General features: G+C 44.2%; 7 protein-coding genes and 1 non-coding gene across 14 annotated transcripts; 3 read left to right on the plus strand and 5 right to left on the minus strand.

Annotated features, from left to right (window-relative positions):
- Positions 1-513: 513 nt before the first annotated feature.
- Positions 514-25,407, minus strand: LOC109513512 (tektin-2-like). Its single transcript, XM_019866020.1, has 7 exons — positions 25,370-25,407; positions 21,281-21,286; positions 3,045-4,018; positions 1,528-1,897; positions 983-1,188; positions 758-901; positions 514-676 (listed from the first exon to the last, which is right to left on the minus strand). Exons 3-7 carry the CDS (start codon positions 3,056-3,058, stop codon positions 514-516), a joined length of 897 nt encoding a protein of 298 aa, XP_019721579.1. The 5' UTR covers positions 3,059-4,018; positions 21,281-21,286; positions 25,370-25,407.
- On the plus strand, positions 1,394-1,466 carry trnat-ugu (transfer RNA threonine (anticodon UGU)). Its single transcript has one exon. It is a non-coding gene; the product is annotated as a tRNA-Thr (tRNA).
- LOC109513572 (upstream stimulatory factor 2-like) lies at positions 3,421-11,382 on the minus strand. Of its 2 annotated transcripts, XM_019866114.1 has the most exons (11): positions 11,089-11,382; positions 10,298-10,341; positions 9,984-10,090; positions 9,776-9,883; positions 9,314-9,476; positions 6,492-6,579; positions 6,135-6,179; positions 5,553-5,611; positions 5,374-5,465; positions 5,114-5,242; positions 3,421-4,382 (listed from the first exon to the last, which is right to left on the minus strand). In XM_019866114.1, the coding sequence occupies exons 1-11, from the start codon at positions 11,124-11,126 to the stop codon at positions 4,293-4,295; spliced, it is 963 nt and encodes a 320-aa protein (XP_019721673.1). In that variant the 5' UTR covers positions 11,127-11,382; the 3' UTR covers positions 3,421-4,292. The 2 variants fall into 2 exon arrangements, with proteins under 2 accessions (XP_019721673.1, XP_019721674.1); XM_019866115.1 differs by lacking the exon at positions 6,135-6,179.
- LOC109513578 (upstream stimulatory factor 2-like) lies at positions 7,438-8,769 on the minus strand. The gene is made up of 4 exons (XM_019866124.1): positions 8,639-8,769; positions 8,057-8,115; positions 7,878-7,969; positions 7,438-7,711 (listed from the first exon to the last, which is right to left on the minus strand). Exons 1-4 carry the CDS (start codon positions 8,662-8,664, stop codon positions 7,523-7,525), a joined length of 366 nt encoding a protein of 121 aa, XP_019721683.1. The 5' UTR covers positions 8,665-8,769; the 3' UTR covers positions 7,438-7,522.
- On the plus strand, positions 11,471-17,676 carry LOC109513571 (lamin-A-like). 4 transcript variants are annotated; one of them, XM_019866112.1, is made up of 13 exons: positions 11,471-13,268; positions 13,472-13,827; positions 14,492-14,648; positions 14,748-14,873; positions 14,973-15,143; positions 15,238-15,363; positions 15,785-16,005; positions 16,081-16,354; positions 16,465-16,572; positions 16,658-16,777; positions 16,852-16,908; positions 17,177-17,377; positions 17,478-17,676. In XM_019866112.1, exons 2-13 carry the CDS (start codon positions 13,490-13,492, stop codon positions 17,511-17,513), a joined length of 1,935 nt encoding a protein of 644 aa, XP_019721671.1. In that variant the 5' UTR covers positions 11,471-13,268; positions 13,472-13,489; the 3' UTR covers positions 17,514-17,676. The 4 variants fall into 4 exon arrangements, with proteins under 4 accessions (XP_019721671.1, XP_019721669.1, XP_019721672.1 ...); XM_019866110.1 differs by having other exon boundaries at positions 13,475-13,827; XM_019866113.1 differs by having other exon boundaries at positions 13,475-13,827; positions 17,180-17,377.
- On the plus strand, positions 18,224-20,690 carry naxe (NAD(P)HX epimerase). Of its 2 annotated transcripts, none has more exons than XM_019866117.1 (7): positions 18,224-18,323; positions 18,991-19,173; positions 19,250-19,358; positions 19,432-19,542; positions 19,634-19,744; positions 19,975-20,122; positions 20,289-20,690. In XM_019866117.1, the coding sequence occupies exons 2-7, from the start codon at positions 19,001-19,003 to the stop codon at positions 20,486-20,488; spliced, it is 852 nt and encodes a 283-aa protein (XP_019721676.1). In that variant the 5' UTR covers positions 18,224-18,323; positions 18,991-19,000; the 3' UTR covers positions 20,489-20,690. The 2 variants fall into 2 exon arrangements, with proteins under 2 accessions (XP_019721676.1, XP_019721675.1); XM_019866116.1 differs by having other exon boundaries at positions 18,239-18,393.
- On the minus strand, positions 20,752-23,061 carry LOC109513575 (sodium channel subunit beta-1-like). Of its 2 annotated transcripts, XM_019866119.1 has the most exons (7): positions 22,932-23,061; positions 22,711-22,854; positions 22,448-22,614; positions 22,018-22,255; positions 21,658-21,799; positions 21,250-21,324; positions 20,752-21,173 (listed from the first exon to the last, which is right to left on the minus strand). In XM_019866119.1, the coding sequence occupies exons 1-6, from the start codon at positions 22,933-22,935 to the stop codon at positions 21,255-21,257; spliced, it is 765 nt and encodes a 254-aa protein (XP_019721678.1). In that variant the 5' UTR covers positions 22,936-23,061; the 3' UTR covers positions 20,752-21,173; positions 21,250-21,254. The 2 variants fall into 2 exon arrangements, with proteins under 2 accessions (XP_019721678.1, XP_019721679.1); XM_019866120.1 differs by lacking the exon at positions 22,932-23,061 and having other exon boundaries at positions 22,711-22,857.
- Positions 24,114-27,210, minus strand: LOC109513576 (sodium channel subunit beta-1-like). Its single transcript, XM_019866121.1, has 6 exons — positions 26,924-27,210; positions 26,662-26,828; positions 25,965-26,202; positions 25,643-25,784; positions 25,499-25,573; positions 24,114-25,077 (listed from the first exon to the last, which is right to left on the minus strand). The coding sequence occupies exons 1-5, from the start codon at positions 26,970-26,972 to the stop codon at positions 25,504-25,506; spliced, it is 666 nt and encodes a 221-aa protein (XP_019721680.1). The 5' UTR covers positions 26,973-27,210; the 3' UTR covers positions 24,114-25,077; positions 25,499-25,503.
- Between the last annotated feature and the right edge of the window lie 488 nt (positions 27,211-27,698).

The following is a 27,698-nucleotide window of genomic DNA, read 5'->3' on the forward strand; positions in this document are numbered from 1 at the left end:
TGCAGCTGATTGACTTCGTCAACAAGGCAACGCTGCGCCTGGAAAACAGGAAGGAAAAGACGTGCGTCAGACAAACAAACTTTTGTTTATTGAGATGCGCTCGACGTCCACCTCATCTCTGCAGAGGTCCATGCCAGGCCGGCAGGTTCTGTTCTCCAGCCTGGTGTGGGCCAGCTTCAGCGGGGCCGTCTTTGCCTTCAAATCCGCGTCCAACTTGAATAAAATGGTAAACCATGTGCAGTGCGCTGTTGAAAACTAACGCTAGGGTTAGTTAGAGTTTTTGCACAAAACTTACAGCACCAGTCCTATTGTCTATATTGCAGTCAGGGATGATTTTTGAAAGCGTGACAATCCAGTTGTTAATCTTGTCTCTTCTTCTTCTCTCCACTGAAAGATAAAATGGTGTTCAAAGCAATTATTTCCCGAAATGCTCGAACATCAGAATTATCGTCTTAATGAAATAGCGCTATATACCCTCATTGTGTTGTGCTCTTCTTCTTTCATCCCTCGGCGCTAATGTTGCACGCGGTGAGCAGACGGCTGTGGTTTCATCACACGTACGCTGACTCGGGTGAGACTCATGTCCTCCCTCATCTGCTCGGACATCTCCATTGCTTCACGGGCCCGAGCCAAATTCAACTGGGTGAACTGGATCCACTCGTGCGGCGTACACGAACTACAGTTAATGATAGGGGACTATTTTTTTACGAGTGCAAAAAAAAAAAAAAGATAGATCAATGTTTACAAAGATGATTACCCTGCAGGTATTCGAGTAGGATCCGGTTTCAGGGAAATCTGGGATGACGTTATTGTAAGCTCCAGACATGTATTATCAATATCCAGAGTTTCCACCTTGTTCTGGAGGTCAGCGGTCAGCTGCTGTCGAATTTTCTGCAAGATACTGGAAAGGGAAAATCACGATGTTGCATCAGTGGCGCGTACGTTGCCCAAAACTTCCCAAAGTCGGGGACGCTCATCGTACCAGAGCTGTTCAAACGCCTGGTCGATGAGTTGCTGCAGGGTTTGCTGCGCTCTTTCGATGACATGCACCTCTTTTTTTAACTCCTTTTCCACGGGGTCGTTGATCAGCTCAAATCCTTGCCGTCCCTCCCTCAGGGTCAGGCTCTCCATGCTGACCTCGTGGGGAACTGCCGTGGCAGCCAAGGTCTCCTCGGTCCGGGTTTTCGACTTTCACAACACACAATCAAGCTGAGGTCATCGCCGTGTTGCATTCAAAGAGGGAATATGGAAAAGTGACTTTTCAATGGCGTGAATACACCTACTGTAGTTGGGCCTGAGGAGTGGCAGCCTACCCATAAAATGTGAAATTAACCCGCAAATTTGACTGTTAAATACAACATTTCCAGTGTGTCTACTGTCACTTTTAACAGTGGGCTCCATAGCTCAGTGGTTAGAGCACTGGTCTTGTAAACCAGGAGTCGTGAGTTCAAACCTCACTGGGGCCTCTATAGAAGTTGATGCTGCCATGATGTCACAAATCACATTGGTTCATCTTCTGGCAATTACCAATGTCAGTGCTTCAATCTCATCATCAACTTTCTTTGCGCAGGATACGAGCAGATCCTTACATCTTGAAACCTCCCACACCCGATCCCTCAACATACGGGAGGTATCGCTTTCATCCCAGTTTGTCTGTGGGGTAACAGTATAGGACAAGAAGTGAAAACCAACACACTCGGTGCACAGCGTGTTTATTTGACGGCAACGAGGACCCACCTTACAGTTGGTGTCATTGCGGAGTGTCCTGCTCTCTTGGCGGATTACATTGGAAAGATATCGCTCGAGCTCTGCGGTGGCAGACAGCTGCTCGTTGTTGTTGCACCACTCTGGAACACCGTAGTGTACGATGGGCTTCTCCGGATGTTTGGTCATTGTACTGAGTCAATGATATGCAAAGAGTTAGTCATCTGGGATATGCCAGCAGGGGAGGTCCCAGGCAATAAACACACACACACACACACACACACACACACACACACACACACACACACACACACACACACACACACACACACACACACACACAGGAAAATTGGAGTTGAAATTCGAACCTCAGACATTCGGGAGAAGCGCTAACCATTTGGACATCGTGTTGCCAAGATGTAAAAAGAAGATGTTTTAAAAATCTTTTAGTTCGTGGTGACGTTCACTCACCAGAGATGCTTAGGTAACATTACGCCTGACTTCACATACCATGACTAAAGGAACTGGTGCTGAATATTTAATATATTTTCACCATCCGGCTGTTATTACATGAAGGCTTTGTTTTTTTTTTTTCACTCGCAATCCTTCGTAGTAAAATCATATTAGGACGGTTTGCAGGTGCATCCACCTGTTGCCGTTCATGTCACGGAATAGGTTTGTGTTCAACTAAACCAGCAAAGATTTCACACGAAGCAAATCGGTGAGTAAAATGAGACTAGATCATTATTTTCGTGCAGTTCTGTGACATTTAGTTAGAATACCTTTACGTGCCCAAATCTTCCAACGGAACACTTTATTGACTTTCTAGCGCAGTTAAATTTCAGCCTTTCCCGAGCTGCTGCACTTTCCACAAAGGTGACTTCATCGTACGTCACAGTGTGCAAAAACAAACAAACAAAAAAAAAGTAACGTGATTTCACCTGCATGCTACAGGTTGATGACGCCAAGTCTCCCTAGAGCAGCAATTTGCTGTAACAATGGAATCTAAATTAACTCGCAGAATCGGTGTCGTAAATCTTTTATCTTCACCGTTCGCCGCACGACGAATCTGCGGATCTTAATCGCAAACTAACATCGCATTATTCAAAGGCCCTACATAAAGTTCCAAATAAAGAGTAATATTTTCTTTAGTCGAGTTCGTAACACAACTTGCGTTGACTGTGCAGCCGTAGATTTTGCTCATGCTTAACATTGTCCGTTTGCAAAAAACACGCAACACACTATTTGTTAAATTGGAGCGTTTATCTGACGTTTTTCCCGAACGTCTCTTGTCATTTAAACGGGTTGAATTTTCTTCTTTCGTTTTTAAAATTACTCACCTTCGTTCCATCATGGCCAGCGAGTTAGCGCGTGCTGGTTGTTGCTGCAAGTTTCCATAGCGACGGCTAGGTTGATCACTAGGCAACACAATACCAGACGGAAACAAAAGTGACGCGTGCCCTCTGAAAACAGGACGTCACAGAATTCGGTTTGGGGCATTTGATGTCATGTCAAACAAAAAAAAATTCAAACAAATACAACATATTAAATTGTAGCATTAAAACTTTTGATTGTTCGGGTTGGTTTGCGATACACGACATTCTTAAATGCAATCTGCTCTTTTTATTGTAGCATCACATCTTGCCATGCTCGTAGTTACTGTTCCATGCTATTGAGGGGAAAAAATGACCATGATCACTCACGTCACACCTCAGATATTATCAGTTCATTCATGCTCATAGTTTATTGCCTTCGATTTGCCACAAAGGTCCCAAGCATTGCTGCGTATTTGATTAGTGGGGGAGCAACACAGACAAAAATGCCCGTGAGGCCAAACAGGCGGGTCTCCAAACAAACCCCCACATTCATTAACCTCAATGACACAGAAAGAAAACTACACTAACCTACGACATGTGATGCCCAATAAAACCGATTCACACAATGCAAGTGTCTTAACTATCTGTCCATTGCACTTGCAGACCAAAAAAAAAAAAAAATCCAAAAATAAAATCTATATGTAAAATCTGGGAACCAGATGCCAGTGCACTACCCCAATTACCTGAGCTAGGTTTACTCCTTGTTTAGGTCTTGCGCTAAAATAAAACCAACACCATCACAATTGTATGACTGATTAACTGGCTGAAAAGAATAATTAAATGTGCTGATGACTTTGGACAAGGTTTATAAATTAAAAGGACAAAAAAAAGTAAGTGGTACTTCCTATTTCATTTGATAGCTTCAGAAACAGAATTAACACCAAGAAGGCTGAGAAGTTGAGAAGACTGGCAGGATTATAAATTACAGTCAAATAAAGCTTTGTGCAAGTGTGGTGGTGCGCCGAGGTCGTTCTCCTTGAAGCAGAGGTGAGGGGTTCATTGGGCTACTCAGTAAATGTCAGCCATTGACCAGCAGCATATGGAGGGAGATGTCTATCAGTGGTCCTTCAATCGGCCACTGGCCCACTTTATGTTCAATGGGATCCAGATGGAAGTAGTCACCCGTGGTTATTCCTTTCCTGGTATTGTTCAGGTTGAGTGGGAATACACAACCGCGTTTGTTTGCGACTCTGTAGATGTCCAGTCCCCTCATCACTGGGGTGTTGACTCTCCATTGAGTTCTATGCCGTGCTGTTGTAGCTGTGCTCGAAGCAACGCGTTGTCGCTCTTGAGTTCCTCGAGCTGGAAACATGAAGAGAGAAATAAAGAAGCAAAGAGAGGACAATTCTGAATATCATGCCAACACCAGATCCGATTTTTACTTCAGCCAGGCGCGAATGCGAGAGGTACACACATGGACAAGATTATTGATACTCCTCTTTAATCCCACAGTCATCACAGAAATGAGGGACATGTTCACTTAAGGTGTGTCCTATAATTAACATAACGGGTGTTTCAAAATTGTAATATGCCAGTCAGCCTATTTAAAAAGTGAAAAAGTCACTCTGCTGTTCAGTGATACGGCGTGTACCACACTAAACATGAACCGGAGGAAACCAAGTAGCGCGTTACCTCAGGAGATTAGAAAGAAAATTACAGACAAGCATGTGAACGGTCAAGCTTCTAAAACCAGACAAAGGGGTACCAGCAATCTTGCTTACATGTGTGTATTCTGTTGGCCGTTTGTTTAATTGTTTGTAAGTAGTAGCAGCAGCACAAAAACTACACAGCATCATGACAGCCAAGTAGCGCGTTGCTTCAGGAGATTAGAAAGAAAATCACAGACAAGCATGTGAACTGTCAAGCTTCTAAAACCAGACAAAGGGGTACCAGCAATTTTGCTTACGTGTGTATATTTTGTTGCCCGTTTGTTTAATTGTAAGTAGTAGCAGCAGCACAAAAACTACACAGCATCATGACACTTGCATCAATGAAATGCGTGACTTTGCCGGCGTGCAAGGAAATAACAATACCTGTTGTCGAAGCATTTCATTGTCCAGCTCAATTCGCTCCACTTCTTTGTAGCTCTCCTGCAACCGCTGGTTATTCTGACGCAGTTCTCGGATATAATCGCAAGCTTTGGATAGGATGCCTCCTTTACTCTGGGGGGATAGATTAGTCATAATCATAAAAACATCTGATCAATCAGCTAGAAACTAAAATGGTAAACCATGTGCAGTGCGCTGTTGAAAACTAACGCTAGGGTTAGTTAGAGTTTTTGCACAAAACTTACAGCACCAGTCCTATTGTCTATATTGCAGTCAGGGATGATTTTTGAAAGTGTGACAATCCAGTTGTTAATCTTGTCTCTTCTTCTTCTCTCCACTGAAAGATAAAATGGTGTTCAAAGCAATTATTTCCCGAAATGCTCGAACATCAGAATTATCGTCTTAATGAAATAGCGCTATATACCCTCATTGTGTTGTGCTCTTCTTCTTTCATCCCTCGGCGCTCGTGGACCATCCACCTTCCTGGAAGTGACACACACAGTTTTGTTGTGGCTCTAATTTTATCCCAAGAAAAATGAACTACTGCTCATCAGATGAGTAATTTGTATCCAAGTTAACAAGACACTTTTTCTATCATCAGTGATGCTTGTTGTAGTTGAAAGTTTCTTCTTTTTTTTTCCCCTCGCCCCCTTCGGTCCATCAAGATTTTTACATTTTAGTCGCCCTCAATATCACAGGCCACATTTCAAGGAGATAGTTCAATCTATCAGCCGATTTTGAAAATATGCTATTTGCATTCATGCCAAGGGGAAAAAAATTGGGGGGGAAAGACCCATTTAAAAAGGATGACTGACAAAGCAGGATTTGAAATAAAACTGCAGGGTGTTAACCGAAAATGAAGTCGACACTATGCGCTTCAGGGACAAAGAAACACATCACACCTCACAGCACATTTTGTGTTGATGTGTAAACGACGGGAGTGACAGTGGGTTGGAGGGTGGGGTGGGGGTTGCAGCATTGGTTCGAATGTGAAAGTTCTCCTCACCAGTTTGTGCTGCCATGCTGCAACATCTCGCTTTCACCAACGTCTCTGGGGATGGCAGGTAAGTAGGACACAGTGCGGTTTTCAGATGTTTGATCAGAAGGATGGATATTGCTCTCCTGTTACCGTTTTTCAGCGTGATTTTCAACAAACCATTTTGGGAATTTTCTTTTTCATAAGAGCCCCCTCTTTAAAAAAAAAAAAAAGAGAAAGAAAAAGAACCCCCCCAAAAAAAAAAACTTCGGGGGAGTTTGATGGAAATAATTTTTAAATGTAGGACTTAAAGCGGCCGTGCGTAGATGTGGGAGTTGGGCGATTAAAAAAAAAAAAAAAAAGTGTAAGGAGGCATTGTGTACTCACGCTGGGTAAGTGTGCGTGCGCGGTGCGATGGTCCGTTGTGTTGCCGACTGCAGCACATCAGGAGGGGTCATCATTACGTAGAACTGACCTAGATACAAAAAAAAAAAAAAAGGTTCATTTGTGTTGATTTTCGAAATGACAGCACTCGGCAAATGATTGTCTGCCTTCGCCCATGTCCATTTTCCTCGAGTCAAAGTGGGAAGGCCATGTTAAGTGTAACAATGCAAACTCACCTGCCCCCTGTGTGATTGTGGGTTCCGAGGTGGTTTGCACCGACACGGCCGTGGCTGTCCCGTCACTGACAGCGGCAGCGGGGAAGTAGGCGAAACGCGTCTCTCCTCCCACCGCCTCCCCGACGGGACTTCCTCCGTTACTGAAGGGGTTCTGGATTACGGCCTGGATGGGAAAGAATGAGTGATGAATCCCAATTTGAAGCAATATTCGTAACAAATTTTCAGTCATTCTTGTTTAGTATTTGCTTGTTTTGACTGTGAGTCTCGTTCAAACAACGGTACGTCACCTGTGGCTCATGTTTTGTGTTTTTTTTTTATGAAGAGAGAAATAAAGAAGCAAAGAGAGGACAATTCTGAATATCATGCCAACACCAGATCCGATTTTTACTTCAGCCAGGCGCGAATGCGAGAGGTACACACATGGACAAGATTATTGATACTCCTCTTTAATCCCACAGTCATCACAGAAATGAGGGACATGTTCACTTAAGGTGTGTCCTATAATTAACATAACGGGTGTTTCAAAATTGTAATATGCCAGTCAGCCTATTTAAAAAGTGAAAAAGTCACTCTGCTGTTCAGTGATACGGCGTGTACCACACTAAACATGAACCGGAGGAAACCAAGTAGCGCGTTACCTCAGGAGATTAGAAAGAAAATTACAGACAAGCATGTGAACGGTCAAGCTTCTAAAACCAGACAAAGGGGTACCAGCAATCTTGCTTACATGTGTGTATTCTGTTGGCCGTTTGTTTAATTGTTTGTAAGTAGTAGCAGCAGCACAAAAACTACACAGCATCATGACACTTGCATCAATGAAATGCGTGACTTTGCCGGCGTGCAAGGAAATAACAATACCTGTTGTCGAAGCATTTCATTGTCCAGCTCAATTCGCTCCACTTCTTTGTAGCTCTCCTGCAACCGCTGGTTATTCTGACGCAGTTCTCGGATATAATCGCAAGCTTTGGATAGGATGCCTCCTTTACTCTGGGGGGATAGATTAGTCATAATCATAAAAACATCTGATCAATCAGCTAGAAACTAAAATGGTAAACCATGTGCAGTGCGCTGTTGAAAACTAACGCTAGGGTCTGACTGATGTTGCATTTAAAAAAAAAAAAATCAGTGGTAAGAGTTTTTGCACAAAACTTACAGCACCAGTCCTATTGTCTATATTGCAGTCAGGGATGATTTTTGAAAGCGTGACAATCCAGTTGTTAATCTTGTCTCTTCTTCTTCTCTCCACTGAAAGATAAAATGGTGTTCAAAGCAATTATTTCCCGAAATGCTCGAACATCAGAATTATCGTCTTAATGAAATAGCGCTATATACCCTCATTGTGTTGTGCTCTTCTTCTTTCATCCCTCGGCGCTCGTGGACCATCCACCTTCCTGGAAGTGACACACACAGTTTTGTTGTGGCTCTAATTTTATCCCAAGAAAAATGAACTACTGCTCATCAGATGAGTAATTTGTATCCAAGTTAACAAGACACTTTTTCTATCATCAGTGATGCTTGTTGTAGTTGAAAGTTTCTTCTTTTTTTTTCCCCTCGCCCCCTTCGGTCCATCAAGATTTTTACATTTTAGTCGCCCTCAATATCACAGGCCACATTTCAAGGAGATAGTTCAATCTATCAGCCGATTTTGAAAATATGCTATTTGCATTCATGCCAAGGGGAAAAAAATTGGGGGGGAAAGACCCATTTAAAAAGGATGACTGACAAAGCAGGATTTGAAATAAAACTGCAGGGTGTTAACCGAAAATGAAGTCGACACTATGCGCTTCAGGGACAAAGAAACACATCACACCTCACAGCACATTTTGTGTTGATGTGTAAACGACGGGAGTGACAGTGGGTTGGAGGGTGGGGTGGGGGTTGCAGCATTGGTTCGAATGTGAAAGTTCTCCTCACCAGTTTGTGCTGCCATGCTGCAACATCTCGCTTTCACCAACGTCTCTGGGGATGGCAGGTAAGTAGGACACAGTGCGGTTTTCAGATGTTTGATCAGAAGGATGGATATTGCTCTCCTGTTACCGTTTTTCAGCGTGTTTTTCACATCAATGAAATGCGTGACTTTGCCGGCGTGCAAGGAAATAACAATACCTGTTGTCGAAGCATTTCATTGTCCAGCTCAATTCGCTCCACTTCTTTGTAGCTCTCCTGCAACCGCTGGTTATTCTGACGCAGTTCTCGGATATAATCGCAAGCTTTGGATAGGATGCCTCCTTTACTCTGGGGGGATAGATTAGTCATAATCATAAAAACATCTGATCAATCAGCTAGAAACTAAAATGGTAAACCATGTGCAGTGCGCTGTTGAAAACTAACGCTAGGGTCTGACTGATGTTGCATTTAAAAAAAAAAAAATCAGTGGTAAGAGTTTTTGCACAAAACTTACAGCACCAGTCCTATTGTCTATATTGCAGTCAGGGATGATTTTTGAAAGCGTGACAATCCAGTTGTTAATTCATTTGTGTTGATTTTCGAAATGACAGCACTCGGCAAATGATTGTCTGCCTTCGCCCATGTCCATTTTCCTCGAGTCAAAGTGGGAAGGCCATGTTAAGTGTAACAATGCAAACTCACCTGCCCCCTGTGTGATTGTGGGTTCCGAGGTGGTTTGCACCGACACGGCCGTGGCTGTCCCGTCACTGACAGCGGCAGCGGGGAAGTAGGCGAAACGCGTCTCTCCTCCCACCGCCTCCCCGACGGGACTTCCTCCGTTACTGAAGGGGTTCTGGATTACGGCCTGGATGGGAAAGAATGAGTGATGAATCCCAATTTGAAGCAATATTCGTAACAAATTTTCAGTCATTCTTGTTTAGTATTTGCTTGTTTTGACTGTGAGTCTCGTTCAAACAACGGTACGTCACCTGTGGCTCATGTTTTGTGTTTTTTTTTTCACATTAGTGGCACGTACCAATAATCATAACTTAGTGGGAATGATAGGACTCTCTTGTAAGGGACCTCAGTTGTTAGTATCATTGTAAAACATACAAAAATTCAGTGAATCCACAGTAACATTTGTTTGTGTTGTCATTCACACACCTGAGGCGCTCCTGCAAACGCTGCGGTCGAGACGACGCTAACGGCCCCAGTGGCGTCAGAGGATGTGTCAATGTTGTCGTCTGTCACCTGAACTACACGATAGGTTACCTAGAGAGAGAGGGGGGGAGCAGAAACAAATAGACCATGTTAAACCCATAATAGAAAGAAAACGTAACCCAACTGAACTATCAACCGCGATTGTCTTTACCTGTCCATCACTGTTGTCTGTGCGGAACTGGTACTGAACATTGTGGTCAGGAAACGCAGCCTGTGGGACAGCAGAAATAGTCCCAGCTGACTGATCCTCTACTTCTCCTGCAAATGCCAGTCAACATTGGGCACATATGAGACGGTTAAAGTAACACATGTCATTTAGTTCATATGCAAATTCAAATTTTTGATAAGTGAGCTTATGAGATACACCTAATAAAATGTCTTCAAGCGGTTTAGGATCAAATAATCATAACAACTACTGTATTGTCAGAAAATATTCTCACGAGTAGCTGGAAATAAAGCTCATACCTTCCTGTAAGTGCTCAATGTCGTCGGACTCCTGTTTGTCGTGACTGGAAAAACAGGAGAGAAAGAAAGAGAAATTAAATACGATTTTATCCAAAGAATCACAGACAGCTGGAAACTAGCATCACAAGCTACAAAAAAAAAGTTGACCAAGGCTCGCTGTGGGTGAGCGGCGCCACCGCGTGGTTACATGACCAAACTCCATGTCAAGGCAAAAATAAAGTACAGTACTGTTCTGCAGTAACGCAGTAAAATAAAGTAAAATCAAACAGCTGCAACTTAAAATGTAGAAAAGTATTACCATTTATGGGTAATGAAACCCAAACGTTGTGGTCTTTGGCTGCAGTTCGAGCAGGTACGTCTTCTTAAAATGACCTTAATAACTCCCAAACTATGCTAATTCTGGCCTAATAAAGTACTTATAATCCCACAAGACGTGCACCCGGTAAAGTTTTAACACCGTGCTGCCAAAAAATAGAAACATAAAAACTATGCTTAAGTTGTTGCTTTGGTTATGTAGTCTTGCAGTAGCGTAACCGTAACGTTACACATTAGCTAAATACGAAACAAAAAAAAAGAAATAAGATGCTCGTTCAGATCTATAAATGCAACATTGCCGAAGCAACAAATAGACGCCAAACAATTCCGATGCAAAGCGATGAAAAGTAAGCGTGTCAAAACAGCTTAAAGATATAAAGCAGAGCGTTGGCAAAGAGAGTCTAAACTATGGCGGCCTTGCTCCGATGGAGCCTCGCGAGCCGAGCGACAGAAACTGTCGACGGGCCGAGCCTCACCTCGCCGAGCTGTCCACACTCTGCTCCAGCATATCCATGAAGGCTCGATCGGGGTGGGAACGAGCGACGGCAACAGCACGGATCCGCCGAGATGGAGGCTTGTGATCACGGGGACAAACACAAGGGTCATGTGAGGCAGACAGGCCAGGACACGTGAGGCGCCGAGCGGCCACGGGAGCTAAAATGGAGGCTTCCCCTTCGTCTCCGCTGCTGCTTGTCAGTGTGTGTGCGTGCGCACGAACCTCCGAATGGGGCGCTTGTTTGGAAGTCGACACGGCGCCGACGTGTTCACCGCGGTGGGGCTTTTAGATGGGCCACTTTTCGACCGTTATCAATTTTTTAAACCCGATGTATGCCCGAGTGTGTTTTTAATACGATTCCTGTTTTTTTTTTTTCCCCGACGCTGAGCCGCTGATTAGTGCCGCAAAGTTGCCTTATGTGCAAGATAAAATAAGGAGTGGACTCTCTTTTGAACATTTAGCTTTAATATTGTTTTTGTTGTGCGTGTGTGTGTGTGTGTGTGTGCGCGCGCATGAGAGCTGATAAACGCTTTCCTGTCCAAGATGTGATTCCTAAACTTCCAGTTGCATATTTTCTTTTGTCTCCAGGGTAACGCATGTTGATTGGTTTTAGCTTTACGATTGTATAACACAATGCCTGCCGCATTTGATCAATATCAACTTTTTGATAGAACCTCTACAAGTGCGAGATCACGTTTTTTTTACATCAGGGTACCAGTATTTCAAGAGTTTGTCCATGTGATCACCGTGATCCAATACGGGTTTTTCCTTAGACCACATGACATAGCCAAGGCACTTGGATGACGTCACATTTGAACCCAAAGCATTTTGAAACGATTAAAGACCTTCAAAGGCAAAGCAGAGAGAACAAAATTAACTTGCTAAAAAGGATCAAAAGATGATACGTTAAAAAGCAAAGTAAAGAGAGGGAAAACAAATTAGCATTCTAAAAAGCAGTGAAATAAATTTTAATGCTTAAAAGACCATCATCAAAGGTCTTCTTTGGCAATTTATCCCACTTGCATGCACCAAAACAGTGCGACGCTGCTTCACCATATTCGCTTTGCAACCCACTAACTGACCCGAGTCCCCAGATCCTAGAACCCTACTGGGTTTATATTCAATTAGCTTTTATTTAATGTGTTCGGGGCCCAAACCATTCAGGGATTTAAAGACCACTCCCAGAATTTTTTCCAAGCATGTTTGACCCAAGTCAAATCTTGATTGTTCCGGCAATATTATTCAAGATTTGTTCATCAATGCAACCATTTAAAATAAAGAGAATGCACATTTGCACGGTGGGTGAACCATAGTCCCATATTCTACATGTGGTTTACCTTTGTTGGGATGTTTCAGACCGTTTAGTCCAGCCATAGCTTCAAAGTGGAAGGTCTTCACCCAAAGCTGCTGTCTAGTCCTGGGCGGAGAAACTGTGTTATGTAATTCGGAATGGCTCCCTCACAGACACATTGAGAGATCAGTGGGGGAAAACAAAAGATTTACTTGGCTGTTTAATTTCACACTTGGTGGCCAAGCCCTCCTAAGATCCACTCTTAAATTATGAATGGAGCTTAATAGAGTCATTGAAAGTGCAGTGGTCCAATTGCCTGACTTCCTCGCAGGCAGCTGGGCTTTCGTTCCCCACTCCACGGCAATGCGAATGCATTTTTGGAAGATTGGTTTGGAAATGAATGAAGAAAACACGTCATTGATGTCAGTGAATGTTTGAAAACTGAAAAGAACGTCGACTGATTTGCGCCTCGAACCCGAAAAACCTCGGCCGTCTGGTGCCAGATATTCGAATTTAAATGCATCGTTCCTGAAATGGAAGAATCCACAGAAGTTGAGGGGATTTGTTAACATACAATTACAAAAAAAAAAAAAATGAATTGACTTCAATCACAAGAAATAGCTGCAGAGGGTGACTCATTTGTTCAGACCGCAGACCAGAAAGACAGAGATGGAGAGGAACAAACCACCCCCGAGTGGCTGCCAAACTTTTTAGGGCCGGTCTCCTCTTCACCCCTCCCATCTCATTCTTTCCTTTGGGCACTCGGATATATTCATACAGTTATACACATAGTGACTGTGCGAACGGTGCTGGTGATCTCAAAGGGACCCTGCGATCTCTCCAGAGTAAATATTCTACGATTCCAAAGGGTATGGATTTTTTTTTCTCTTTTTGGGTTTTTTTTTCTCTTTTTGTGTGTGTGTGTGTGTGTGTGTGTGTGTGTGTGTGTGTGTGTGTATTTACAAAGCAGCCTGTGTATGACTTTGAACCACTTATATGAAGTTTCTTTGATGGGTGCATGTGGCATTTGGTGTACTTCCCGAACCTTTATGCATGTACTGGGTCTTTACAGCAGAAGCAAGCTCAAGAGATGGCCACACCAAAAAACACTCCTCGGGGCGCAAACTCCCCGCTCTCCCCCAACCGCATCACGCGTCTTCAGGAGAAAGAAGATCTCAGCAACCTCAACGATCGTCTGGCCGTTTACATCGACAAGGTCCGTTCCCTGGAGATCGAGAACGCCGGCCTGCGTCTGCGCATCACCGAATCCGAGACGGAGGTCTCGCGCGAGCTGACGGGTCTGAAGGCCGCCTACGAGACGGAGCTGGCGGATGCCCGTAAGACTTTGGACTCGGTGGCCAAGGAGCGTGCACGCCTACAGCTGGAGGTGGGCAAGCTGCGAGAGGAATACAAGGAGCTGAAAGCAAGGTAGAGCGCCCCGTCGTATCGAGCTCCCTCTCGTTTCGGTCTGTCGATGCATAATTGTGACTGGGATGGCAACAACATTATTATGGATAGCCGCGGACTATTAATAACTGAAGCTTATGTAAAATTTGCTGACATCAGACTTGCTTTATTGCTGGAGCCACACCCCACGACATAGCGTCTTCATGACTAATTGCAGCTCGACATCGGGCCTCCATTTTGACATCCCATAGTCACACACATCAATGACTAAGTTCTTCCCTCCTCCCCCTCCTCCTCTGACACACTCGCGATACGTGGCAGCGGTTCGAGGGCTCCTTTACTCGTACTCTTCCATAAATATTGGCCTGATGACTCCAGTGTGTTTGGCAGAGACGGGCTGTTGCCATGGCAGCGTGGCAACCAAACACCAAAAGCTGTGGTTTGTGGCGAGATGGAGAAGACTGGAAACAGTGTAGCTCAAAAAGTTGTGTGCTAGAGTGGAAACACGAAAGTATCTCCCCGTTTCCCCCCCGCCCCCCCCCCTTCAGAGAAAATCCTTACTCAAAATAGCACATTTGACTGCGTCGAGGAAATTACGACTTCAGTCTCAAGTTTCCTGTTATTCTCGCATCCATTTTTCCATACTGCCTCGCGGTGAGTTTGTGTGTCTGATCTGTCGTTTCAGGAACACGAAAAAAGAATCGGATCTGTCAGGAGCGCTGCAGCGGCTCAAAGACTTGGAGGCCTTGCTGAACTCCAAGGATGCGTCTTTGACCACCGCGTTAGGAGAAAAGCGCAGCCTCGAGACAGAAAACAGGGACCTGAAGACACAGGTTGCCAAGGTAAATCGAACCCCCCTGCTCAGTTTCCCGCCCTCGTACGCCGGTGAATGGCATCACATTGACCGCCAACCGATTGTGTTGTGCTCGTGTTCTAATTAGCTTGACACCAGCCTGGCGGATGCCAGAAAGCAGCTGCAGGATGAGATGCTTAGGAGGGTGGATGGAGAGAATCGCCTTCAGACCCTCAAGGAGGAACTGGAGTTCCAGAAGAACCTCCATTCTGAGGTCAGGCCCTGTTATTATCACCATCACTTGTTTCATGAAAAAAAAAAAAAAAAAGCTGCGCGCGAGAGCGTCCTTTTCATGTACCGCTTTCCCACGCAGGAGCTGCGCGAGGTCAAGCGCCGCCACGAGTCCCGCATGGTGGAGTTGGACACCGGCCACCAGCAAGACTTTGAAAGCAAACTGGCCGATGCTTTGATGGAGATGCGAAGCCAGCATGAACTTCAAATTAAACTCTACAAGGAGGAGCTGGAGAAGACCTACAACTCCAAGGTAAACATTGTGTTTGCTCGAAACGATTGCAAAATGTTGTGCAACTTCTCCCATCTCGTCTATGTGGTTTTTTTTTTTTTGTGTGTGTGTTTAGCTGGAAGGCGCACGTCAATCAGCCGACCGGAGCAGCCATCTGGTGGGCGCGGCGCACGAGGAGCTCCAGCAGACGCGGGTCCGTCTGGAGTCCGTGTCGGCTCAGTTGAGCCAGCTGCAGAAGCAGGTGAACTTTAAACAAACGACTGCAACGCGCGAATTGTAAACACAGGACGCGAGGCGGCCAATCATCGTGCACGGCAAAACACCGAGTTGAGTTTGAGTTTCGCGGTGGCCGTCGGGGACACGATCAGAAGCGCTGACCTACATTTGCAACCTAAACGCTGATGTTTCTTCCATGAAATTGTCTTCCTTTATTGTTCACTTGATGTTGTTGTTTGTTTTGTTTTTTTTTCCCAATGAGCTTCAAACTTAATGACACATACTTCCTCTATCACAGTATTAGCAGACTGTAAGCTGCCTTTGCTGCAAAATCTTTAACTTATTCAGTACCAGCCAATTCTGGACCAAGTCTGAAAAGACGTTTAAAAACGTCTTTGGGAGTGAATGAGTTAACGAGGGTCCACCCGACCGTGCGTTGAATGTAGCTTGCAGCCCGTGACGCAAAGGTGAAGGACCTGGAGGAGGCTCTGTCGAGAGAGCGGGACACCATGCGTCGCCTCCTGGGAGAGAAAGACCGAGAAATGGCTGAGATCAGACAGCGGATGCAACAGCAGCTGGACGAATATCAAGAGCTGATGGATGTCAAGCTGGCTCTCGATATGGAGATCGGCGCCTACCGCAAGTTGCTCGAGGGCGAGGAGGAGAGGTCCGTGATCAGGTTACAAACGCAACTCCCAACTTTTACTGTAATAGTCGCCGATGCCTTCACGTTTGTCCGCAGGCTGCGTCTCTCTCCAAGCCCGCCCCCGACAAGGATGGCAGCGAGTCGCTCCTCGACCGCGTCGGCTCATTGCCGTTCCTTCAGCTGCGGTGCTCAGAACTCGGCCACCAAGAGGAGGCGTCCCAACGACACGGACAGCGAGGCTTCAAGCTTCGCCGGAGGTGCCGTGGCACGTACCCGCATTACCCAGCAGGCCTCTGCCAGTGGCCGCGTCACCGTGGATGAGGTGGACCAGGATGGCAAATATGTCCGACTCAGCAATAAAGCAGATGAGGTCCGCTTCTCATGTTATCTGGTTACAGGATGCATAAAAGGCTTCATATTCATTTCATGCCATCGCTTCCTAATCGTGTTTCTGGACTTGCTCCAACATTTCAACTTTAGGATCAGAATTTAGGGAACTGGCAGGTGAAGCGACAGGTCGGATCTTCTGCACCGATTGCATTCAAGTTTCCCTCAAAGTTCATCTTGAAGGCCGGCCAGAGAGTCACGGTAAGCGATGACCATTTCCGGCACAGATCTAAAAAAAATAAATTGCAGGATGATGTGCTTATATGGCCTTTTACGTGATAACCAGATCTGGGCGGCTGCTGCTGGGGGAAGCCACAATCCTCCCTCTGACCTGGTCTGGAAGACACAGCCCAACTGGGGCACCGGAGACCAGTTCCAGACCACCTTGATCAGCTCTAATGGAGAGGTGAGACATCTTTCAAGAGACAAAGCTTTTGACAAACATCAACATTTATCTGTTGACCTGACCTTTTCTTCCAGGAAATGGCGATGAGGAAAGTGACTCGCACACATTTGGAAGAGGATGATGATGACATGGTAACGTCATCGAGATGCCTGTACAACAATAAAATTGAAATGGCAATTTTGTGATGCAATCATGACCGAAGTTGCATGACGTATTAAAAAAAAAAAAAAATCACTCATGTGCACACCAAGAACACTTCATTGTCAATAAAGCAAATATAAATCAAAAACCTTATAACTGGAGTTGGGCACTTTTCAGGAAACAAAAAAAACCAAACAAAAAAACGGCATGTATTGGTCCATTTTTGAAAAGAGTCCACAGAGTCTGTTGTTTCCGCAGCAGGTGGCTCACAGCACCTGTGGGGACAGCGAATACAATCTGCGTAGTCGTACAGTTCTGTGCGGCTCCTGCGGCTTCCCCTCGGACAAATCCAACGGCTGCAGCTCCGTGTCTTCGGCTTCCCGCTCCTTCCGCACCGGCGGCATCTCGGAGGGGTTGTTGCCCCATTCCTATGTGTTCAGTAGTAGCACACCACGCAAGGTGAGACCAGTACAAAAAAACCGCTAGTGGCACACAAAAAAAAAAAAGTGACAATGATGGATTATGGCTGCTGCTGCTACTAAACTTTTTTTTTTTTCAGAGTGGAACCCGAATTGAGAGCTGTCCAATAATGTGAGCCCCCGGATCTTTGATTTTCATTTTCCATTCCAATTCATTTTCTATATTTGGGGTACTTTTATATCATTTTCTACATGTAGTCTGCAAAAGTATTTACGCAAATGTACATAGGCATGCTTATGGAAACCGGTTAGCCAACCGACAATAAAATATGAACAATAGGTTCAGATAGAACTTTGACACCTTAACATCACTGTTAAGACTCTTTTTTTTTTTTTTTTTTTTTTACAATGACACACTATTTTAACACGATGACGTTTATACGTGTATCTTTTTTCACAGCATTGAAGTGAATATAATGTGCTCCCTTTTTTTTTTTTTTTTACAATGACACTATTTTTAACACGATGACGTTTATACGTGTATCTTTTTTCACAGCATTGAAGTGAATATAATGTGCTCTGCTTTTTGTGAACATTTTTTGATATGAATAAAGTTGTTCTTCTTTAGTGCTGTTCTTATTGGTGACATGAGTAATCTGGAATCCACCCCAGCTGAGGTGGGATGCTGCCTGGACTTAACACCAGCCATTTGCAGGAAACATAAAGACAAACAATCACACTCGCACCCCAGGACAATTTAGTCTGAACTTGACGAAACGTGTGTTTTGGAATATTGGAAGAAGTTGGAGTACAGTATATCAAGATTTCTCTCAGCTCTCAATAACTTTTATATTGAAATCTGAGCAACTTCCTGGTTGTATACTTTTATTTTGAAATATAGGCCCTGTTTTAGTTCCGCTCCTCAAACCCGGAAGTAGGTCATTTCTTCGGGCTGCTGACTCTCTCCGTGTTGGAATTTTATTTTTGTAAGTTGTGTTATTGCATGCTCATTAACGAAAATCTTGCATGCTAAACGGAAAATCGCCGCGTTATTTGGTGAGTGTCACTGATATCCATTAATCTCTGGTTGTCGTTAAAGGTTGAACTGTTAAATCTGAGCTAATTTCCGAAAGTGCGCACCGTCTTGATTATATAAAATCGTCAGCCGCTGTGTCAACTCAACAGTTAATCGATATTTGCCCGACGTGGCAAAAGTACTCGCATGCTGTTCTTATGCAGACGTACTTGTCTTGTATTTTATTTTATTAATGGTTAAAGTATAAGTACCGTACTGATTCAATTGCTTGAAAAAGTACCTAACCAATTGAAAAGTAAAATTACACGTTCAGTGTAAATTATACAGTACATTTTCATAAATGCACCCTACTGAGAAGAAAAATGAATCAAATCGCATTATGTTATGTATGAATGTATATAAGCGCTAGCTAGTGTTGTCTCAGTAACAAAGTATTATACTCCATTACTGTACTTGCCATTGACGTTTGCTACTTAGTTTTAACGCATTCAAAGATGTTTGCAATTTGTTTCTAGAAAATGGAGTTTTGTGCCGACCGGTGTGATCTGAGATGAGAGTCAGCCGTGACAACAAACTGCATGATGAGGATGGCTGACATTTGCTGTTTCCTTTTGTAGGACCATCTGAATGTTGAGTGTGCGCGCTCTTTTTGGAATCGGCTTCCTGGTGACTTCACGGGCCGCAGCAGTCTTTGCTCAAACGGGGAAATGCCCGCTGTCACCATCGACTCACAACCATCAAAACGACTGTTATAGTAGCAGACCAGCTTCCGCCATGGCCCAGAGTATCAAATACCTTGGGTGTGTTTTACCGAGAGAATTTCAAGCAACGTTTTCAATGAGAAAAAAAAAAAATTGACCTGTACGTGTTCTGCAGACAAGAGGAAGCCCAGCGCATTGATGAGGAGCTCTTCAGTGAGTACGGTTTCAGTGTGGACCAGCTGATGGAGCTCGCAGGCCTCAGTTGTGCTACAGCCGTTACAAGGGTGAACCCGGATGTCCTTTTCATTCCACAATGATGATAATGTGAAGATAAGAGTCTCATGTTTTCCAATGAAGGCGTATCCGCTGAGTTGCTTGGTCAAGCCCAAACCCACAGTGCTGGTTATATGTGGACCGGGTAACAATGGAGGAGACGGCCTGGTCTGCGCCAGACATCTTAAACTATTTGTGAGTGTCCCATGTTTTTTTTTTTTTTTTTTTGAGTCAGCCATATTCGCGAGTGAAAAAGGAAGTTTCCTTTGTGACTTCTCCGTCTTAGGGTTACGAGCCCTCCATCTTGTACCCGAAGAGGCCGAACAAGCCACTGTTTCAGGGTCTGACCACCCAGTGCCAGAAAATGGAGATCCCCTTTCTTACAGAGATGCCCGAGGTTTGTCACAACTTCAGTCGAATTTTACTCTGTTAAGATGTGAGTTTTGGTTAGGGGGTGGCATGGCGTGAATAGTTATTTGTCTATATGTGCCTTGCGATTGGGTGGCAAGCAGTTCAGGGTATGCACCGCACACTGCCCGGGGGTCAGCTGGGATCAGCGACACCTCGCCCCGCGACCCTCGTGAGGATAAAACAGTTCTGATAATGGATGGATGGCTGTTTTGTTAGGCCCCAGTGATTGACGAGGCCTTCAACCTGGTGATCGATGCCATCTTCGGCTTCAGCTTTAAGGGGGCTGTGCGAGAGCCTTTTGGTTCGATCATCGATGTCCTGAAGAAGACCACTGTCCCCATTGCCAGCATTGACATCCCCTCAGGTTCGTTCGTATTCTTTCCCCCCCGGAATATTACGACTACGGTATCTATACTGAACAGAAATATAATGCGGCTCTTTTGATTTGATTTGTCGAAAAGTTCACAGGAGTGTTTGCCGAAACGTCAACGGCGCAGTTGTGATCATGCCGCCCTGTTGTTCCTTTGAAGGTTGGGACGTGGAGCAGGGGAGCGTCGACGGATTGCAGCCCGACACGCTCATCTCCCTGACGGCTCCCAAAAACTCGGCTACCCTTTTCAAGGGACGCCATCACTTCCTCGGAGGCCGCTTCGTGCCGCCCGCCCTGGAGAGGAAATACCAGCTCAATCTTCCCCGCTACCCCGAAACGGACTGCGTGTTAAAATTATAAGATGAAAAATTTGCAGAGCGTTTTCACTTGCCACTTCCCTTTTCATCTCTTTTCCTTTTTCCTGGTCTCCACCCAGCGTGAAATGGTTCGCGTGCTCCTAAGCATGCTTTGCAACACCGCGGTTGCTTCGGCGATTTAAAAATAATAATGTCATCGAGGCAAACCTCAACACACGTCCCCGTTGTTTTCATTTCCATAGAACCAGATGTCAATCAGAAAAAAGCCGCAGCTTTCTATTCGCCATCCGCAGAAGACCACCAAACCATGACTTTTGTCCTTTTCTTTTTTTTTTATTCGTACATTGAAGGTATCATTGAACGTACCAGCAATTCAATTGGAAAGACAATCTATCCACATTCTGTTTTTTTTTTAAATAACATAACATTATTATTATTATTTTTATTAAATCAGACATTCAGAGGTGACGAGTTAGTAAAAAGCTTTCTTGTACAATCGACTTCAACAGTCTCACCACAGGCAGTGTTGCGCATGTCATACAAATATCCAGAACGTCAACATAATACTTAACCGTGAGTTATACTTTCAAGGACGTGGCGAATTAATGCATAATGGGATGGAGATGAGGATGCAGTCTGTTCCCCTCCCCAAGTTTGGTTTCATGCAGTTAGCGGGGGTGGGGGGGGGGGAAAAAAAGGGAGATATGAGTTTGGTCCAAAAGTGAAGCCTGGAGATCGATAAAGAGTCGGTTATTAGATCCCATGAAACAATTCCCCCCCGGCTTCGGATTCGTCTGAACATACCTTGGCTATTCCCCAACCTGCACATCTGCACAGTTGTCTTTACTTTCCGAGGCGATTGCTAAATATTCAGCATTCCTGGGAGAAGAGAAAAAAAAAGAACATAGTTATTAAGCTGGATATGACAAAACTGACCATTTCAGGAAACCTGTGTAAAATATTACTAAAGTGTAACATTTTAAAGTATAATTGAGTAAGAGTGCCATTCCACTTCACGTTTGTTTTCCCTGACGTGTTTAGCTTTGATCATAGAATGAAATGACTTGCGACGTTGCATTCGCTGGTTTTTCTAAACCCTCAAACAAGCAATTTCACCCTTTCACGGGCAGCGGTTACTCCATGCGATCAGGTTACATGGTGTTTTGCCGCCATCCACGTTTGAGTACGTTGCAATTTGTCAACTATACGTACGCGGCTTCTCTTAACGCTTCCTCCCCGGCCGCCGCTATTTTCCTGTAGCAGTAGATCATCTCGATGAGGAGCCACACCTGCAGGCCGATGATGGACACGTACATCATGACTTCGGACACGATGGAGGCTGTACCTCTGGTGGCTGCGCGCACAGGGAGGGACGCAAGACAGATGACGTCACGCAAACGCCAGAAGTAACCTCACAAGGCTCTTGAACGAGTTAAGTTTCCTGTTAAGCGTTGCGACCGTGAGCCTGACACGCAAACCGCTGGGCCCCTTGACTGTATTCCCATTCGTATTTTGTCTCATTGTTCACTTGATATTTTTGCATACATCTTTGCACAATCGATTGGGTCGTACCTTTGGCCACCACGTTCAGGTGCACCACTTTGCTGATCACGGTGGTGTTCTCGTAGTTGCTGTAGGTCAGGACGCGGTTGAAGAAGCAGCGGTATGTGCCCGAGTCATTTAAGGTGACGTTGAGAATATAGATGGACGCGTCTTGGATGTCGTTGCTCCGCTTGCTCCCGTTCCAATCCAGACGGTCCATGAAGATTTCGTTTTCGATCATGGGGCCCATCTCACCGTAGGTGTAGATCTGATGACACGGTGACATGGCATTTCAAATCACTTTCTTGACCACTGTGGGCTCATATGAGGACACTTGATGTAAAACCAACATTTTGACATGTCTGGAGAAAACATACAGAATGTCACAATTGAGAAATTCTAAAATGTGGACTGCTCGGAATCAACTACGGTCACTGACTCTCAGATGAGATCTCATCACCTGCACAAATTCAACTTCTCCTCTGGCCTTGAAGTACCATTCAACAGTGGCAGTAGCTTTGACTTCACTCCTCATCTTGCAGGAGATGCAGCCCAGTTTGAAGCCTCGGCCCGCCACCGCCTCTGTGTCCGAGTCTACCTCCGCACACGCCCCATCACACTGTCGCACTGTTTGCATCAATACGATACACAGCCATTACGTCTACATTATGGTTGTTTTAAGGCCTGACACAAAAAAACATAAAAGCCAGGAGAGAAACTTACCAAACCATGTGCAGGAGAGGAAAAGGAGCAAAATGTGAATTGCAGTCATGTCACAGACAGGAGCTTTGTATTGGAATGGGAGTGGGGGGGGGGGCTCAAAAGTTAGAAAAGTGCCTTTACACGCTGAAACCACCTTTAATTTGACTTGAGCTTTGGTCTTTTACAAGCTGTGGGTCATCAAAGCGCAGCCTAGCATCATAAATAAATCAATTAGTAGCTACGCATGCATTGTAATGTGCAAAACAAGCCTCTGTATGGCCACAGAATGTGCTTGAAAAATCCCAACAGAACTGTTTTACTTCTTTGGCTCAAATCAACAGTTTCGAGTGGATTATAGCATTCGATACCGGAAATTATTGCTGCGAGCAGATGATTTTCACCGTGCTTAAATGTAAAAATTCAATCGATGGGTTCCTTCTGTTTTTATTTATAAAAATATATATTAAAAAAAAAAAGGACAAAAAACAATTCACGTGAGTACTCGCAGGGTTCCCCTTCAGATTCGATTATGTGTTCCCTGGGGTTTTTAAGACGGGATCCACAGAGATATCGTTCCACCTGCCTGGGAATACATGCACTTATCTCTAATGGTATCGTATCACAGACATTATATGAATCGGCTTTTGTAACATGCCACCAACTGAGTAAATTAAACGTCCATGCAAGCACGTATGATATTAATTTGTGAATTAATCAAATCGCTTCCACTACAGGCACCAGCACTAAACTACCCCAAAAATAATCATCTCAAAATATTTCATTTTAATCTTATCGCCTACTGTCGTCAATTTAGAGGCCTTCTTCGCGAGAAAATGCCGTCCTCTCCCCCACGACGGCGGCGGCTTCTCGAAAACGTTGAAATTTCAGCTTTCGAATGACTCCTTGCGCAACAAAGAATCCCTTGATTCGCGCTCGCATCGCAGATTAACCTGCAAGAGCGCAATCAAATCCGTACATTGCGAGGAAAATCATGAGAGGTGCGTCCTGTGCTCCGTGGGCTGTGTTTTTGCTGCGCCACAGCGGCACTTCTGCCTCAGTTCACAGGATGCTGCTGATGCAGTGCGGTAAAACGGCCTAGCCACTTGCCACGGGGTATTCTACCACTCCTGTTTTGTATTTTTTTTAGATATATTAAAAACATGTCATTATTTGTTTATTTTGCGCACAATCCATTCAACGTTGAAGAAAGAAACACCCAATTTACAGAAAAGCAGAGATGCGAGAGATTGATGTACTGTCTCTTTAAGAACTTTCCATTTTGGGCGGGGTGGCCTCAATCGTTGCTTCCTGTCAATCACTATGTTACCGCCTCAATATATAGATAATTAACGATTTAAAAATATAGGAATATATTATTTTTTTAAAAATTTACATGGGCAAGAGAAGATTCTGCTCGCGTTTGGTGAGTGTCACTAATCTTTATTAATCTCCGGTTGATAAAGGTTTTACTCATGCTAACTCTAAGCAGTTGACAGAATTATGCCAGCTCAAACATTGCTTTTTGATAAATTCGCAATGAGTTCGATATGATGTGAAAATACAGGTAGGTTTCACAGAGAGCACTTCAAGCAACATTCTTCCGTTGCAGACTTATTGAGGAGGCCCAGCATGTTGTTGCCAAGAAGCTCTTCGGGGAGTATGGAGGGGCTATAGAGTAGCCTCAAATGTGGTACAGCCATCAAGGGTGAACCATAGGATGATAGTTGTATGAATGCAATAAATAGTCCGGTTTGTTCTTGAATGAAGACGTGTCCGCCGAGTTGCTTAGTAAAGCCCAAACCCACAATGCTGGTGACATGTTGGACCAGACGTCTTAAACTATTTGAAAGTGTCCTGTGCTTGTGTTGTTTTGTCTGAGCCATCTTTCCAACTCCAAAAGGTGCATCCCTCATTTTCCTCAAGAGTTTCGAGGCCTCCATTTTGTACCCTTTAAATTACTGTTTCGGGGTCAGACCATCCAGCGACAGAGAATGCAGACCCCCTTTCTTACGAAAATGCCTGGAGTTTATCACAGTTTTGTCTGTTCAAATCAAGATTATTTTTATTCAACCACAGAGTCCTTCAGGCTTCCGCAGTGTTGTGTATCTTATCTAAATATATATGAGGTCTCCATAGTACTTTTTGTATGACTTGAAACAATGGCTCATTCATGCATAATGGGTTTCTCATCCAAGTGCTGCTTTGCTTGTGTGCGTCGCAAACTACAGTATTTCAACAGTGCTGGTACCAAGGTCCTGTGCTTCATTTTTTTTAGGTCAATATCAAGGAAAGGAAAAGATCAAAGAGAAGACTTGAGATGAAGATGTCTTTTTTCCGCAAGTTGTTGTCATGCAGTTGGCGATGTGTATTGGAGTCCAAAATAGAAGCCTAAAAATGAAAACACAATGTGATTAGATGACAAGGCACAATTCCCCAAAGCATTTTTTTTTAACAAATCTTGTTGCAAAAAAAACTATATTTTTATTAAGCGTTTTCCAATACATGTGAATACATTTTTTAAATTATTCAAATTTGATGTGGTTCGTTCGAGGTTGTGAGGCATGATGGTTTGACATTTGATTTTAATAGGTGTTGATTATGTGTTTGCATGAGACCATTAAATTTGAAAATACATGTCAAAATTAATTCACATTTCAATGGAATTAAAACAAAAATGTACATTCAATACAATTACAAATCAGCACATTGTCTCACTTAAAACGTAGGTGAAGCATGAAGGTCTGAAACTTTGGGTGTGCATGTTGAAAAAAAACGTGTCGTTCGAGTTCTTAAGCGTTTTTGGACATACCTTGGCTATTCTCCAACCTGCGCCCCTGCACAGTTGTCTTTACTCTCGGAAGCTATCGCTAAATATTCAGCATTCCTGGAAGGGAATGAGAAACATAACTTTTGCTGCACAACATGAATACGGCTCTTAAGTTGATCTACGTACGCGGCTTCTCTTAGCGCTTCCTCCCCGGCCGCCGCTATTTTCCTGTAGCAGTAGATCATCTCGATGAGGAGCCACACCTGCAGGCCGATGATGGACACGTACATCATGACTTCGGACACGATGGAGGCTGTACCTCTGGTGGCTGCGCACGGGGAGGTAAGACAGATGATGTCACGCAAATGAGGGGGAAAAAAGGAATTTTCATGGTGATATGCGCACAGCACAACATTCCTGCATCTTCAATTTTTAATATATATATATATATATATTTTTTTTTTTTCCCCGCAATGCTTGGATCCCAAATGGACGGTTGCGTGCCTACCTTTATCCACCACTGTGAGGTAGACCACTTTGCTGACAACGGTGGTGAATTCGTAGTTTTCATAGGTCAGGATGCGGTTGAAGAAGCAGCGGTATGTGCCCGAGTCATTTAAGGTGACGTTGAGAATATAGATGGACGCGTCTTGGATGTCGTTGCTCCGCTTGCTCCCGTTCCAATCCAGACGGTCCATGAAGTGTTCGTTTTCAATCGTGGGGCCCATCTCACTGAAGGTGTAGATCTGATGACACGGTGACATGGCATTTCTAATCACTTTCTTTACTACCGTGGGCTCATATAAGGACACTCGATGTAAAGCCAACATTTTGACATATCTGGAGAAAAACACACAATTTCGTCACCCACGCCGGTCAGGTGTGCAGCTAATTAAGTGTCCAGTATTTTTCCAGCTTGTTATCAATGAGCAAATAGAGGACAGCGCGCAAGGTCAACGTGCACTGCTGTGTACAAGATATTGACATCTGGGGTACCGTATTTTCCGCACTAAAACGCGCACCTGAAAGCCCTACATTTTCTTAAAAGCTCACAGCGCCTTAAAATCCGATGCGCCTTGTGTGTGTGGAAAATACGGTACTATCATGTGTCCGACTGCACACATGCACGCGCAAAACACAAATACTGCAGGCCTCTCTGAGTAAATAAATACAGTACATCTCAACAATAACAGGCGTTCTCTCACCTGCACAAAGTCCACCTCTCCTTTGGCCTTGAAGTACCATTCAACAGTGGCGCTGGCTTTGACCTCACTTCTTCTCTTGCAGGAGATGCAGCCCAGTTTAAAGCCTTGGCCCACCCCCGCCTCTGTGTCCGAGTCGGGCTCCGCACACGCTCCGTTGCACTGGTGCACTGTTTGCATATTACAAGAATAGACAACAATTTCATCTCCTTTGCAATCGTTTAAAGCTTGACAACAACAAAAATGACGCCAGGGAGGAACTCACCAAATAATGTGCAGGAGAGAAAAAGGAGCAGGATGTGTATAGGAGTCATGTCACAGACTGTGTGTAGCTTTATATTGGAATGAGGGATCTCAAGGTATATCTATCTAGTTACTTGTATGTTTCGGTTCAACAGTTATTGAGAGGATTAATACTGCTTTCGATTGGAAGAATATTGCTCGTTTTTAAAAAAAAGCAACGTCAATAAAGTGCACTCTCGGAGCTACACGTGCATTGTAATGTGCAAAATATATCCACCTACAGGCCGTTTTTTTTTTTTTTAAGAAAATATACACAGATGATACGCTGTTGTACTTCTTTGGCTTAGGTCGACTCTTTCGTGCTGATTATAATATTTAATGCGACAAATTATTGCTGCACACAATTTAAGCTGCGCTGAAGTTGACACGTTTGCTTTTCTGTGCAAAAAGAAGCACGTGTAACATTACAATTCGCGTGATGGCTCACAGTGTCCCGGCCCGGTATTTCACCTTGAGATTCTATTACCTTTATCCCTGAGGTTGTTAACATTGAACATCATTACAGCGGTGTGGAAATAAATGCAATCATCTCGAGTGTTGTCAAACGACAAACATGAAAGTATTTGTATGAACGTGTACATGCCACCAACTGTCTATGCATTACGTACAGGCAAATGGAAATACAGCATTATCACTTTACAACGTATGCCAGCTGCTTTGTACGAAACCAAAAAATATTGATTTAAATCCGATCGCCTACTAACGTCAATTTAAAAGTCTCCTCCGTGGTCGTGGTG

Source organism: Hippocampus comes, unplaced genomic scaffold (genome assembly GCF_001891065.2).
Source record: "Hippocampus comes isolate QL1 unplaced genomic scaffold, H_comes_QL1_v1.1 scaffold50, whole genome shotgun sequence".
In the NCBI taxonomy this organism is placed as follows: domain Eukaryota; kingdom Metazoa; phylum Chordata; class Actinopteri; order Syngnathiformes; family Syngnathidae; genus Hippocampus; species Hippocampus comes.